Source organism: Scomber japonicus, chromosome 18 (assembly GCF_027409825.1).
Source record: "Scomber japonicus isolate fScoJap1 chromosome 18, fScoJap1.pri, whole genome shotgun sequence".
In the NCBI taxonomy this organism is placed as follows: Eukaryota; Metazoa; Chordata; class Actinopteri; order Scombriformes; family Scombridae; genus Scomber; species Scomber japonicus.
In genome coordinates, this window is record NC_070595.1 from 8,006,964 (window position 1) to 8,022,754 (window position 15,791).

Below are 15,791 nucleotides of genomic sequence, written 5' to 3' on the forward strand. Positions count from 1 at the left end.
AAACAAAGTCTTTAATATCTTGGTGGGAAACCAGAGCTCATATTTCCATTGTTGTTTCTGGCAAATGGCACCTAGTGTTACTAATATCTTTAGCTAACTGATTTATAGTTTAAACTTAGTGGCTAAATAGGCACGTTTAACCTTAACCTTAACCTTTACATACTGTTCAGAGTAAAATCTGACCCATTTTAAGATCTGACAGCAGTAAAAATACTTTGTTCTTTTAGCCTAAAATACAATGACTTCCCCTAATGTTACCCAGAGAATATACAAAGAATGACATATTTCAACTTTTAAAAATCATTTAGTAACCTGTTTGACCCATATTTATCATATCATCATTCAAAATGTGTCAATTCTTCACATTTAATATATATATATTTGAAATTGGACCATATTTTACTGTTTTTTATATAGTTTATATAATTCTTGACTGAAACTAGAACTTAAACTCTCTCTGCTCTCTGAAAGCTTCACTAAGAATCAATCATGTTTATTTGTAACTGATGAGGTCTTTATGAATAATTTGTGGTTCAGTAGTTTGGTATAAAGACTAATTATGAGGAAATATAGAGTGAGGGGTCAGAATATGAACAGTATGTGAGGGTTAATGGCTTTGTTGACACATATACTCATTGTGAGACTTGTTTGCTTGTTGAAACAGTAAAAGAGGAAACAGAAGGATAATCTTTAGGTATTTTCTCTCAAGCGTTTCTTGGTTCTCCTTCCCCTTCTGAAACACTATTATATGTATGTGACTAGCTCAAAGACACACCAGGGTCTAGAAACACATTGCATTTTATTTCAAAATTGATCACTTTACATTGTACGTACAAATAATGAATCTTTTCTTTTGCCATATTACAATCAGAATAGTAGCAACAACTTTAACAATAGTGAGGCCTGCCTCCAACATTGACACCAGCCTTTGTTTCATTATCACAAGAACGCAGTTATCATGTAATTCCTCAATGACTGGCAATGTGCTACTGGCAGTAGTACTACTTGATATTTAAAATAATCTTTGGTGAAATATACAATGTCTGTAGCATGGTTCATTAAGTGAACTGTAGTGTTCTTGAGAAATAGACAATATACATTCAGAAATAGCATTTATTAGATTTAAGTGTAGTAAAAAATAGATGTGTTATGTCCTTCATTCAGTCATTCTGATTGCACAAAATCTGACATTAACTGTCTTCAGTGATGAGGCATTTTTGCAAGATATAGGCATAGATGGCCCTTTACTCCTCTAGAGGGGACACAAGAAGTAGAGAGGCTGCAGTGATTAAAATGATCCCTCTGAGGCCGATACATTTTGCAGTTAGTCTCCCCTTGATTTTATTCTGCAGTAAAGGGTCATGGAGACAACCATGGCACATATCTGAGGGAAATATACACATGTATTAGTAAAACATGCAATTTAAAAGTACTGTAAGTATATGTGTAAAAAAAAAAGAGAAAAGAATGGATGCTGTTTGATATGATATGATATGATATGATATGATATGATAAATGATGATATCATATGATATGATAAATTACTATATCATACAATAAGTTACGGTACAATAAAATATGACACAATACAATATACTAATAAAATATACTAATATATGATAACGAGTTATGATACAATACAATGCGATACAATATGAATCACCACAATACAATAATATGCCTTAAAGGGAAGGTTTACAACTTTTAACTTTTTCCTAAAACAACCATCAGATGTCCATATGAACAATGAAAGAGGTTTTCCTCACTGTTATCATTCCTACTGTTTATACTGACTAATAAAAGATTCCCTTCAGATGGGAAGTGGGGCAAAAAATCCGCAGTGTGTCCACACAATACATTTGCACAAAAATGGATGGACAGTGTTTCCCTGTTGGTGAAAGTATCGAAACATAGATAGGGACTAAAAAGATTGTAATGTTGAAAGATATCTACTCTATATGACTCATTTGGATGAGGTGGAAGATTAAGTTTCATAGTAACTTCAGATAAATGTTTAAATACAGGTTTTTCACAGAGGGAGGAATGTGGATTTTGGTCCTCATCACTTACATTGTAAGTACATTTATGATAATACACAATACATTAAGAAATTATATGATATAATATGATAATATATATCATTTAAATTCATAATGCATTAATATGCATTGTCATCAACTGCTTAATTTACTTTTTCTTTTTTCCTTCTCTCTGGTGCACTTCAGGTTTTTCTAAAGTGGGCCTTACAAATGAAGAGGGTGTGAAATACAGTCATACCTCCAGTGCTGCAATTCCCAGTGCCACTCCCACAATGACTATGGCGTTGTCATCAATTAGCCTCTTGATCATCGGGAAGCAACCAGTGACTCCCTGATTAAAAAAAGAAAGTGTAAAGGTAAAAGTGGAAAATAACTTTGGATCATGTATGCGGATGTTTTTCTTGTTTCTTCTTCTTACAAAGCCCATACCATGCCACTGTCGATCATCGTTTGATTACATGGGTTATTATTCATGGTTGAACAGCACTGTGGTGGGTATTGGCTGTTGTGGTCCTCATAATATGGAGAGCCCACAAAGTCAGTGGCATTGTAGAATCCACAACATTTTAGCTAATGCAGACACAAAGAGAGAGTACATGTTACACAAAGCATGGTGCAAAGTGAAATGGTGTGAAAAGGTTTCATTTTGTAATTTGTTAAGCAGAATTATGCACCGTGGTCATTGTAGTATTCCACAATCCTGTGATGTCTGGATTTTTCCCATAGTCCTTCTGGATGTTCTTAACTGCTGCTGTTCCAAATTTCTTAAACAACTCATCTGCCTAAAATACAAGTATATAATAATTTTAGCATCAAGGTACCAAAAGGCAGCAACTATGATAATCTGGCAACTAAACTTAAAAGGTTAAGCAACTTACCAAAGGTCTGAATACTAAGATCACCACAGCTCCTGCAACCTCCGCTATGAAGACCACCAAGACTATGATAAAAAACTAGGAGAAAGATCAGAGTGTTATGAATTTTATTGGAGCTTGATATTGATATTTGGAAAATAAACTGTGCTTTGTTGCTCAGTTAGATGAGGACATTGATAGCACTTTGTATTTCCCAACATGTCTTTATTCCTCCATAAAATAGCAGACAACAACCTACCAGCATCAGCATACACCTGCTCTCTCTCACAGCTCCACAGCAGCCTAGAAAGCCGATGACGAGCAGGAGAAGTCCTATTGCAATCAGCAGGTAACCCACATTCAGCACCTGATTGAGCTCTGCAGGTGCGTCTTCGATCTTCCCGAGGAAGCTGAGGATCGAGCCGCTGTCCACCTTTACCCAGATCCCAACACCCAGGATGGCGGCACCAGCCAGCTGAGGGAGCATAATGGAGAGAAAGGGGAACAGGGAGAGTGGAGAAGTGCAGAAAGTTGTGAGAATTAAGTGAGCACTCCACCGGCTTTACATGTAAAAGTCAGTTTTCTTGTCATTGGGAGTACTTTTAGAGTTTGACCTACATTAGGGATTAAAAGACAAGATATATTGCCCTCTGAAGTAGATTTTTACCAACATTTTCTAATCTATCTCTCACAAGTTCAACAACTTCAGTGAAGTGCTGTACCAAATTACTGAAGTCTCTACTTACAAAGATGATGCCATTAAAAATAAACATCATGACTTTGAGGAATCCAAAGCATCCCATTTTTGCTGTTGAGTGTTCAACCTACATAGGAGAAAACAGAAAAAAGGACAACTTGGTCAACCAATACAGTTCAAGTTAGTTGTTGGCCGTGTGCTACCTCTTTAATAATTTTATACCATGTTATTTTTAGCTCTGTGATTTTCATACAGGAAGATTTTATATGACCGTTCACAGATTTAACTGCCTTTATCTTTGCATGTAATTTTTCATTCGTCCATTTGTACCAATTTAACAACCATTTGTGAACAGATATTTGTGTGCACAGGATGAATCATCTTGATGATGGGTTGTTCAGACATTCACTACATTGTTATGCCTTATTAGGTGACAAATTAACAGTGGGATTGAGCTTGTTTCCTCTATGGTGATGTGGGAGAGCAGGGCAGGGGAAAACACCTGTTGCTTTCCCAAGTGCTCACCTTTTACCCTTCATAAGCTTAATAACTTATCTTCCTCAAACACTGAGAGTGACCTCGGCCTTTCATTTCCATTCTAAGGACATTTACTGTACACATATCACCTTGCATGGAACTTGTGTGAAGGCTTTGTTTGGTTTATAATCCATTGCGGTACAGGGAGACGTAGATTGAGGAAGTATGCCTCAGTGTGTTGTCTGAAAAGTGTTTCACTAAACAAATGAAATGCTAAGCCAGTGGTATGCAAATAAGCAACGAATCCAAACTCAGCTACAAAGCAATGCTACTGGAGGAAATGTTTCCTCTCTTTACAACTTTTTTTAAAATCAAATTTAGAACATTGTTTTATTATATGTTGTAGTTCTCACTAAACTAATAAACATAGAGATGATATACCTGGACAAACATGTTCACAAATGCTGTCTATTAAAGCAAAAAAGACTCTAATGTGTGTATTTGCATAGAAAACTCTGTGGCTGGTCTGTGCGTCACACAAATTACTGTGACATGAGCACCAGGGAAGAGGATAGATTTTCTGTTGCTAATACTAAAAAACAATTGAAGTGCAACATTAACAGCCCATTAACTACACTGTCGCCCATAAAGCTGGAATCGTATTTAAATAGGAATAAACATAGGATTGTGTCGGGAAACAAAATTATTCCAACTTCATGGGTGACAGTGTACTTCTGTATCCACTGACACAAAAACACTAGTGTGTTTTTCAAGTGTACTCACACAAATGACATAGCCTAATAAATACCTTCCTTAATCACCCTATCTCCAAATCTTGTCCTCCCTTTTTACAAGCCGTTTTTGTTTTGGAGTCACCTCAAGATTGTCACTTCCAAATGTGTGAGTGTGTGTGTAGACCTCCCAGATGGGGAACAGTGCCCTTTGTGTGGTATGACAAAGCAGACAAATTGTTATCCCCAATGACAATGACTGAGCAGAACCCTATTGTGTATAGCAAGAGGCAGCTTTCTGAAAGCTGGGATATCCCTCAGAGCCTCTTCTCACTATTCCTTCATACTTGTGTTATAGTCTTTACAGTTAATTTAACTCCCTCACACATTCAAGAATATATTCACTCAGAAAAAACATATCAAATTAACCAAGAGCAGGAAGTGGCTTGACACTTTATTTAGCCTTCTGGTCATCATCAAGTTAATCATACATTTGGGGGCCAGAGAGCAATAGCCAGGATTTGCTTAGAGACATAAGCAGTTGCCTTGACTCCCAAATCTCCCTTTATTATTTCACTCCTCAGAGGTTTTCCCGCTTCCTCATGGTCAGCTCTGTTAACTGATTGCACTCTGAGACCAAGGAGTCAGACTGGTGATGTATTAACAAGTTAGTCACATGCAAATGCCCCAGCAATGTTTGAAAAAGGACCCAGTGTGCAATGGCAACATATCTTTCAATATCAGGAACAGTATCTTGACTTGCGCAGATGTCAAACCTTCATATCAGTGCACTCAATGTAAATCCTCATGAAATGCAGTACTGCTCCATTATGTTATGTTAAATAAGTCAGGAGATGGACTATGTTGTGTATTTGATGGCCAAGAAAACCTTGTCTCCGACTGAGCAACATCCATCAAAAACAAGGACAGGCAAATCTCAAAGGACTCCATTGATAGGAATAATTGCAGGCAGGTCTCAGGAGACAGACAAAGGATCATTGTTGGATGGGTCCCTCCCTATGTTGGTACAGCATTTGATTTTACCAATAAAAAATAATCAACAGATGTAAAACTGTCACAAAGAAGCTACCATGTAACTCACATTCAGTCTAAGTCAAGTTACTCTTCGGCTTACCTTTCAGAGGAGATATCCAAGGATGTGCTCTTAGGCTGGGTTACTCGTGGGGAGTCTCTACCTTGACTCCAGAGATGGAAGCTGTTGCTACAGACTGTGAGATAACAGGAACACAGAAGTGTATTATTCTTCTGTCCTCTAAAAATGACTCACAATATACTCCCTGTCTATTGCTTCCTGTGGCTCTGTTACTTTTGAAAGAGCCTCTGAGTGACTTTTTCAGCTCTCTGCTTATTTTAAGTCTGTTTGCTTGTCATAAGTACTGGGAAGGGAGGGGGGACTGATGGGCGTGACTTAAGCAGCAGAGTAACACACATCACCATGGAGTTGGACAGCTCACCCCTGAGGGAGGGACTGGGAGAGAGGGAGAGGTTGCACCTGTGTGTAGTTACACTGATGTTTTCATGTACATATGCCTTGAGGTGTGAATTTGAAGACAGCTTGTGAATATGACAAAATAGTATGACCATTTGTAATTATAACCTTTGTAGTTAATTGGAGAATTATCTTCCTGCCCACATAGTATTTGAGATGTTCCAGTCTGGTTTCAGATCTAACCTGAAACAGCTTTTATCAGAGTATTAAGATCAACAGGAACTAGCATTGTAGCTTTTTCCTAACTTCAGTGCTACCTTTGCCTAGCTGCTTCATGATATTGTACTTCAAAGACTAAGACACTGAGTTGGTCTAATGAACCCCATACTTCTTCTCAATTAAAGGACAGGAGCTTCTGTATAGTGTTCTAGTTTTAAATCGGTACAAAGAACGTTTTCTCAGGGGTTCCACAAGTATCAATTCCAAGACCATTGCTTTTTAACTTATATTACTTATTTTTAATATTAATGGTGGGTAAACATGACTATGAAAAATATGAAAGGTGTTGCCACTAGTAACAAACCCACAGGTAATTATTATCTGACTCTTCAATTCTCCTCAGCTCATTGTTTTGGTTTAATGGCCTGAAACTTCACTGTTTGGTTCGACATTGTTTACAGTCACATCAGGCAACTTCTTTCAAGCTCTGATAAACCCATTGTTCACTATCTGTTACCAGCTCAGCACAAAACAGCAGGCAAAGTTAGTAACCAGGTGATTAACATATTGGAGCATTTAGCAGTTAAAAAGCCAGATCTAACCCCAGTACTGAACAGAACAGAACCTTGTTGAAGTAATCTGTTACCACAAGATCACCACTGATTAAAAAACAACTTCTAACCTTGTTTAGCTTGACCTTAATGCTGCCTTTAACATAATTGATCATACTATACTAATTAAAAGGTGGTCTGTAGTTTTAAATCTGCTGAAACAAAAATGTTGTGAAGGGTTTCACAATGGTCAATCCTAATACCAGTGCTTTTTGCTTTATACATGCTCTTGCACATGATACATAGGAATCATTCATATTACGACAATAGAGCTATTTGAAAGTGACCAGAACAACTTTTTATCTCTTGAAAAAAAATGATATATATCTCAAGCTGATACAGAGAAACTGGTCCTTTGATTCATCTGAGACATTTCAGGCTACCATAAAGGTCTTAATAAAAACCCAGCCGAGTCTTTGTGTATACATGTAAAACTGAATATATTACTCCCGTATTTAAATCACTTAATTGACATGAGAGAGTGAGAATTCTTACAACTGTCTCCACATTCACAGGGCATTGCTGGTCTTTTGTAGGGAGGGTGGTCTTATATTTTCTTTTTGTTACTGCTTGAAGTTTGTTGCATTGTATTGTATGTTGTTGTAATCATTTTAATAGGGTAGACTCACATAACTTGTTAAATATAACTAAAGTTGCCACATCTTGCCTGGTAAACATTAACATTTAATTACTCACCACAACAGGAAGAGATCTGTCAGATGGTGTCTACATTAGCTCAGCTTTCCAAATTACGTCAGTAAGTTGAATGTTTCTCAGACTTCCCCCACATATATTTTACAGTTTGACATTGACTTTATCTAACCTTCACTATCATTTAAAAAGGAGGTGAAGAAACAGGAGAGTGACATGGAAACTACAAACTCAAATGCAAATAATGCGGCATAGATGAATACTGATACTCAATCATAGTATGACAGTGGTGACATACCATGTGACTGATAAGAGAAGGTGTGGTGTGAACATAAGGTGTATGATGTCATTAATAAATTGTCATATTCTAATTACTACATACAGTAAATATTTGTGAAATTATTCTCAACATCAATTTCACATAAATAAATATGTTAATTTCAAAATCAAAAATCATGTAAGCATGACAAGCATTACAAACAGGTCTAGCAAGTTGGACACATCAGAACGTTCCCTCAGGCTAAACCTTATTTACACAAACATCTAGAAACCAGTTACATATCCAACATTCAGCTGAATGAAAGCGTCCAGCATCAGTCATTTTATGACTAGGTGTCATGACACTTATGCTTTTCATGATGTTTTTTTCTATTTATGCACACCCACACTTGGTCACAAAAACTCAAGTGCATTATGCAAGAGGCACAAATAAGCTACATATTATTACCAATAAGTGCCTTCAGAAAAAGAATGGCACAATACAAATATGAGTCACATACTTTAGTCATCAGTTACCAGAACTGACAGAAGGAAGTAAAAGTGTATAGTTGATTAAAAACTGAAATACTGTTAAGAAAATTCTTGTTATGTTCTGAATAACTGTTACATTAAACATGTGAGTCAAGACACTCTGATAGCAAAAAAAGATAAGTGAAAAAGATATTTTAATTTCAATAACTCAAACTGAACCTACATTTGCAGCAGCAAAAGCAGTGTATTGAAACACACCAGGGTCAAACCTTAATGATGTCATTTTCACAGTATTAATTTAACAACAAACATCTGTATTCATATTTTCATACCTCACTGGTTTGTCATTAATAATCTTTTTGGTGGTTCACTCATGACCCGAATAACCATATTTAATATTCAAAGAATCATATCAATGTTTTGCTTCTTTTTTTTTTTATTAAACGCATTTAATATAAATCATGTGCATGTTACAACACTTTCCAAGGCCTACCAAAATATTTCCTTTAATGGCAAACATTTTCTATCAAACTTTAAGTGACTGCTTGCTAAGCCATACTCCCGTTTACTGTTGCAGAGCCTGTCAAGCTTTTCATTCTTGCACTGCATATATTCTATTTTTTAATGAAGAAAGCCAGCGCCCTCACCAGTTGAAGACATGAAGATAAAGAAACAACATTGCTCATGTATTGCAGTGTAGAGCTAGTTAGTTCTCTATGTATGATTCTGCAACTACATACCAATGTGTAAACCAATTTTATGTTTGCTGAACTGTACTATCCAAGTACTATCCAAATCCAATAAAGAGCAGGATGGTGCTGCTAACGTTAGCTTAAACATTAGCATAAAACTTTGTAGCATTCAGGACCTGCTTTCACACAGTCAATGCGCTAGGTGTGAACTTTTTTTCTAAATGTAACCTGTAAACTTACAAAATAACATAATATGAAATGTCCCTGATGATTGAAGAATAACTAAATAACTCCTGTGCGTAGTAAGCTAGTTAGCTGGACATGCTATCCTTTACATCTCATGTTAGAGTAGATTAACACACATTTTAATCTTTTCCTCACAGTTTTTCTCTTGTATTTTTGTTTTTTGTGGGTAAAAAAAACAGAACCACCATTTAAACTCTTGGTACACAGTACTGCTTTTACCACAGCCCTGTGCATATGGAGAAACCCAAAGCTTGACAGACCTACAGTGCCTAGTTATGGTTGCTAAGCTATGATTAGAAAACCGATAAGCACAGGAGGGGTTTAGAAAATGGTCAACAGTAGATTACGCATTTTTTCCTGCTGTATTAAACATGTTCAAAACCCATGTTTGGGGCCTATACTCTAAAACAGCTTGTGTCCTGCACAGCTGTTAGGCTAGCCCACTTTTGCCTTTAACCACCACAATTCATGTTCATATCCTGGACATGACAGGCAAGACAAACACAGCAAAGGAAAGTTTTTTTCTCTTCACCAGATGTCTTCCTTTGGTTTCCGAAGGCCAACCTACACTTGCTGGTTGGTAATGTTAGCTCCCATCAGTAGTGTCTGAACACTTCAGGTTGCCTGCTTATCCGGGTGGCTCTTTAGCTTGTGGAATTTAACACTGTCCAGCTTTTCGAACCTCTTGTCGCAGAACTCGCATGTGAAGTTGTAGTGGGCCTCTGTAGTGTGCTTCTTCATGTGCCAGTTCAAGGATGCACGCTGACGACACTGGTAGCCACAAATTTCACATCTGGCAGATGATGACGTGGGAGAAAAAAAGACGGATGAAGCACAGAGGAAAAGAGTGACAGATTGGAACCCACTCAATACAAATCCCCAACCCCCCAAAAAAAATCTATTTACAGCTTTAGTAACTTACTGGAGTGGTGTTTCTCCCGTGTGAGTCCGCCTGTGAACCTCCAGGTGATTCTTACGCTTAAATGATTTTCCACATGTCTCACAGATGAAATCTCTCACCCCTGTAGAAAAATTCTGTTACATTTAAAGGTTTATTAAAATGAGATTCTGACATGTCAGGTGTGTCTTTGTGAGCCCACCTGAATGGATGATCATGTGGCGATGCAGGTGGTTTGACAGGTAGAACTTTTTTCCGCAGCCTGGATGGGGGCAAACTTTGGTCCTCCCTTTCCTGTGCACAAGGTTCACGTGATTCTACAGAGAGTAGGAAGTGGAACAAAGAGGCGTTTAATGTAATCTCCTGTTAACAACAAAATGAAATGTTAGGTATAAATAAAAAACATAGTTTTACCTGAAAGCTGCTAATTGCTACATAGACTTGACTGCAGCCCTCGTATGGACAGTGGAACATCTTGAGCATCCCGTCAGCCTCAATGACCGGACCTCGCCTGTTTCTCTTTGACCTGAAAAACAGAGACTGAAGGCTTAACAAAATGGTATACCTGTAAGAGAGACAGATTACCATCTCTGCTGTGCTCCTAGACCTCAAATCCTTCTCAAACTGTCTTCACCATCCCATATGCGGCACAAACCTGCTCAGACTCCGCTGCAGCTCCCTGTCACTGCTTAGCTCCAGCGTGTCAACGGTGGGCTGCAGCAACTGCTTGTCACTCAAATCTGTAGAAAATAGTGCAAAAACAGATTACATAAGTGCTCTAAAATGTCCACCTTCCAGACTTGCAAACTAAGCACTCAAGACCTTTGACTTTAAGTCTGAAAGGGGGCTGGGTCACGAAAGGATAGAAAATGCTATAAAATGGGATTGGGGCCTTTATCAGATCATTGCTGAGATCTTGACCATGTCAGCCATGTCAGAGTATTTTTCTGAACAACTCTGAAAAGTGTGCAAACTAAACCCTCAATATGAAAATAAACATGTAAATAAATACAGTCTAGTACTATAGAAGATGTGTCTTTTCACATCCCCATTTAAAGCCCTGTGCTGTCTAGATTTCACTGATAGGCAAAGTGTGTGGATTTGCATTTGCAGGGCACATCTTAACATTTGGAGTCAGTAGTGATGGGCAGACAATTACAAATAAAAAAACAAGGTTTTTTCCACTGCTGTGAAGGGTGCTGTTTCAATATGTTGTGTTGCATCATGTGGCTGATAACTTCCAAAGCTTCAAATATCACTGCTGGTTCAGAGAGAACTTCATCCAGCGTGACAGTGAGAGTAAACATTTCTATGTGCAAACATCTACACCACCTTTAGTGCACAACACTCCTTTATATGGAAGATCAGTTCTGCCAGGTAAAGAAAAAAAAGATGAAAAGCTAAGAATGAAAAAAATAAAACTACTCGAGGTAAATCAACTTCAATAATATAATTATGAGATGATAATAATGCAAAGGTTAATTAAGAGATAATGTGTCAGAATTTTGACTTTCTGAGCCAGACAGTAAGTTAAAGCTTTTAGTACTACAACTTTAATTTTAATTATCAATTATTTTGTTGATTATTTTCTTGATACATTTTTTGATACATAACATGTCAATATAAACCTAAAAAATGTCAATTTACTGTTACAAAGAAAAGGTTGGAACTTGATAATGTTTGTAATTTGCACTTTTAGAACAACTTAATGTTAGAAAGACAAAATGAAGTATGGTAACTGATGTAATAAGGTAATGAAAAGAAATGAAGTAACGAAATGTCACCTAAATATCAACCATAAGCCCATAGTGGACACAAGGACTACACCACATTAATAAGGTTTTATATGTAGCCTTCTTGGATATATTTATTAATAACTAACTACTACATATTACACAAGAACATGAATTTATTTAAAATGTTAGTATGCAATATTATAGAGTTAAAAAACAATATGTAGCATTTTGAATCTATAAAACCACAATGTGTTGAGATGCTTCCCCTAACTATTGAAGAGCTGCTATAACTTCTGCAAACCACTAGATGTCACTGTGCTCGCTGTGTTTAAAGCCCGAAACTTTATAACCTGCCCATTCCTGCAGTGCCACTTCTAAATGTAGCTCACCTGTCATGGAGTCTTCATCCTCCACTGTTCTGATTTTTGAGTCAGACTCACAAACCGGGTTGTAGGTGACACCCCCGATGACAGTGCAAGTGACTTCCTCCACGTTTCCGCCCCCCATGTTGAGCTGGATACCTTCTGATGCGAGCGCCTCGTAGCTGGGACCAGTGATGATAATTAACTGGGGGTGACGGGAGAAGAAAAAATGGAGAAGCAAAGTAAGTTTTGTGTAAAGCAGTAACAAAATTCTACTTCCTTTAAACATCTCAAGAATTGACCCACCTGTGAACCTTCCAAAGTAGTCCTCTGGTCAGGAATCTCACAGCTGGCTACCACCGTCTGCAAAGTCTGAGGGTCAAACAGCTCTCCTTGCTCTTGAACCTGCATGGGTGGCGGGACTGACAGCTCAGCCTGAGCGCCCAGTCGCACTGAGCCGCTCAAGGTCTGTGACAGCACTGGGTCCTCATCCGTCTTGTCCAATTTATCGGCTAAAGATGCTGTCACGGTGACACACTCGTAACCATGTGGTATAGTCCTTATTTCTTCTTCTCCGAGTCTCTCCCTTCCTCCCTCTTCATCTCTGCCTCGCCTCAGATCCTCAGCCTCCTCCTCCGAGTCGATGGAATGAAATGTTGCTTCCGGGGAGTCCTGCTGTTGCTCCATCACCATCTCCATCTCCCACACAGGCTGCCCTGTCAGCGGGACATCCTTAGAAGAAGCCTCTATACTCGGCTGGTGGTTCAGAGCTGCAGCCTGTTCTATTGGACTCATGGTGGTATGTTGTACTTCAGGAACATCCACATTTTCTCCCAAATCTACAGAAAAGCAGATAAATAATTGTTTTTTTTATAATTGAGAAATAAGATATTGTAGATATAAAGGGTTTCATTTTTCCTGATAGACAAAAAACAAAACTTTACAACAAAACTGAGTCAAAGTTTAAAGTGATCATTCCTCACCTTTGTATTGTTTGTGCGCCTCTTTTCTTCTCCTCCTGCTCACTACACCTTTCGTCACAGGCAAGTCTGTTTTTGCCGCAGTCTCTCCGTCGCCCTCTTCGTTCATTCCCGCCTCGTGCTCAGAGTCGCTCGCCTCCCTCGGCAGTGAGAACAGGTATTGCACAAAAGAGTGGTCAGAGTCACATTCCCAGATAGCAGCAGTGGAGAAGTTGGGTTGAGGCTCCAGGGCTCTGAGCTGGGGCTCATGAGGGCAGGTGTGTGCATGTTCCTGGTACCAGCAGACCAGGCTCTGCAGGTTGGACACACGCCCCTTCCTACCTGGGAGATGACAAAAAGAATCAGGGGACAGATGAGTGAAGAACCGGTGAATGTACTGAACAGATTCAAATTCCTCTAAAACTCCTTGTTGATTTTTTTCTTTTTTTAGATATACATTTAGACAGTGAGGGTACACATTTCTCTGTGCAAACATCTACACAACCTTTGGTTCACAATACTCTTTTATATGGAAGATCATTTCTGCCAAATAAAGAAAAAAAAGATGAAAAGTTAAGAATGAAAAAAATACTTATGGTAAATCAATACCAATAATATAATTATGAGATAATAAGACCAAATTTTGACTCTTAAAGTTAAATTTAGAGAGAATACATCAGAATTTTGATTTTCTGAGCCAGAAAATAGACAAAAGAATTATAGCTTTTAGTGCTGAAATCCATGGTAATTTTAATTATTAATTAAATTGTTGATTATTTTTTCTCAATTAATTGTTTGTCCCACAACATGTTTGAAAGCCTGAGGCTACGTCATCAAAACCGAAAAAAATTTAACATCTCCCTTCACATGATAAAGAATAAATAAATAAATTTCCACATTTGAGAAGCAGGAACTTGATGTTTGTAATTTGTGCTTTAAGAGCAACTTAAACAACAATTTAAATTTTCATCAATTTATTAATTTAATTAATCATTTCAGCTACAATACCTATATAAATCATGATTGCATATTTATACTTTTGGTCGAAATGATGAGATAATAAGTCATAGTATTGAGACAGCAAGTCAGAACTACTTAAAAGTAGCATTACTATAAATATCGCACAGTTTTAACCAAAAAAGCTAAAATTGCAATTTATGTCTAGGGCTGCGTCTAATGATTATTTATGTTACAGATTCATCTGCCAGTTTTTTTCTTGATTAATCCCTAGGTCTATAAAACAATCACAAAACAATGAACAATTCCTGAGCCCGAGGTGACGACAAAATGTTTTATTTTGTCTGACCAACAGTCAAAATATTTAGTTTACATTGATGTTAAGACGGAAAAAGGAGGAAATTCTCACATCTCAGAAACTTGAATTATCAAAAAATTGGCCCATTTACTTAAAATGTATCTCATGACTTGGATTTATTGTGAACATTTTAATGTTCTCACATTTCACCGATTTCTTTTTTTCTTTTAGCTGTGTGGTTGCAGTGAGGATTACTGAAGCAGACTTAGTGGTTTACCTTTGTGAAATGTTAACAAATAATTCATTTATTGCCTATCCAGTATGATATTTAATCTGCAAACTGGCTTCATGCAACCCATGTTCTTTCTAAGCTTTCTAAAGAGCACTCACCTTTTTTCTGTTTAACTGAGACTTCTGAGGCAGTCTTCTTCCTATAATGCAGAATCACATCATTTAGCCACTGACTGGCCAGGATAAGTAGAAACAAATCTCTCAATACAAACACTGGTGGCTGACAGGACAGAAGGAGCATGCAACTAATAACATGTGAGCAGACTGATTTCATAATGACGTGCACTGTCTTGTTAGGCAATGTCATCTTGTAGAGCTAACCTGAGCACAGCCACACTTACCCGCATTGTTTCTGCTGGTTTTTGTCTCCATATGTGGAGTGCAGCAGGATCAGATACTCTGCCAGACCAGCATCACTCAGACTGGTCCGCCTGCGGAGCTCACTCCACAGCTTGTGCGACTCTCCCAGGTACACCCGCCGTACATCGTACTTCTTTCGGGATTCAAGACGCCTCTGCGCTCGATCCGTATCTGTGAGCCTCGGTCGCCCCCTGCAGCGCCTCAAAACACCGTTCCCTTGGTCCACAGCGTGGTCGGCGTCCAGGGGAACCTCCAACTCTGTCAGGCTACTCGCCATCTTAGCCACAACAGCTGGTGTTGTGATTATCCAGAGGTCCGGAAGTTGTTTTCAGAGCTGAGAGGAAGCGCTCATGAAGACGCTGACTCTGCTTGTTTTTTCACACCAAAGGGTTTTTAACTTTCTCAACCAGTATTAAACACAGTTGTGCATCATAAAAGTAAGTATCAGTCAAACTGCTGAGAAATGTGCCGGTTGTGTAGGCGGAGAACAGCGGCGGAACTTTACATTGAATC

General features: G+C 38.1%; 2 protein-coding genes across 2 annotated transcripts; both read right to left on the bottom strand.

The window, feature by feature from the left end:
- Positions 1-959: 959 nt before the first annotated feature.
- tspan34b (tetraspanin 34b) lies at positions 960-5,974 on the bottom strand. The gene is made up of 8 exons (XM_053338761.1): positions 5,934-5,974; positions 3,640-3,717; positions 3,153-3,368; positions 2,918-2,992; positions 2,714-2,821; positions 2,469-2,609; positions 2,278-2,370; positions 960-1,384 (listed from the first exon to the last, which is right to left on the bottom strand). Exons 2-8 carry the CDS (start codon positions 3,694-3,696, stop codon positions 1,325-1,327), a joined length of 750 nt encoding a protein of 249 aa, XP_053194736.1. The 5' UTR covers positions 3,697-3,717; positions 5,934-5,974; the 3' UTR covers positions 960-1,324.
- A 3,739-nt stretch (positions 5,975-9,713) lies between these two features.
- znf653 (zinc finger protein 653) lies at positions 9,714-15,555 on the bottom strand. The gene is made up of 10 exons (XM_053338832.1): positions 15,260-15,555; positions 15,018-15,058; positions 13,397-13,714; positions 12,720-13,252; positions 12,441-12,618; positions 10,971-11,055; positions 10,730-10,841; positions 10,518-10,632; positions 10,340-10,439; positions 9,714-10,210 (listed from the first exon to the last, which is right to left on the bottom strand). The coding sequence occupies exons 1-10, from the start codon at positions 15,553-15,555 to the stop codon at positions 10,033-10,035; spliced, it is 1,956 nt and encodes a 651-aa protein (XP_053194807.1). The 3' UTR covers positions 9,714-10,032.
- Between the last annotated feature and the right edge of the window lie 236 nt (positions 15,556-15,791).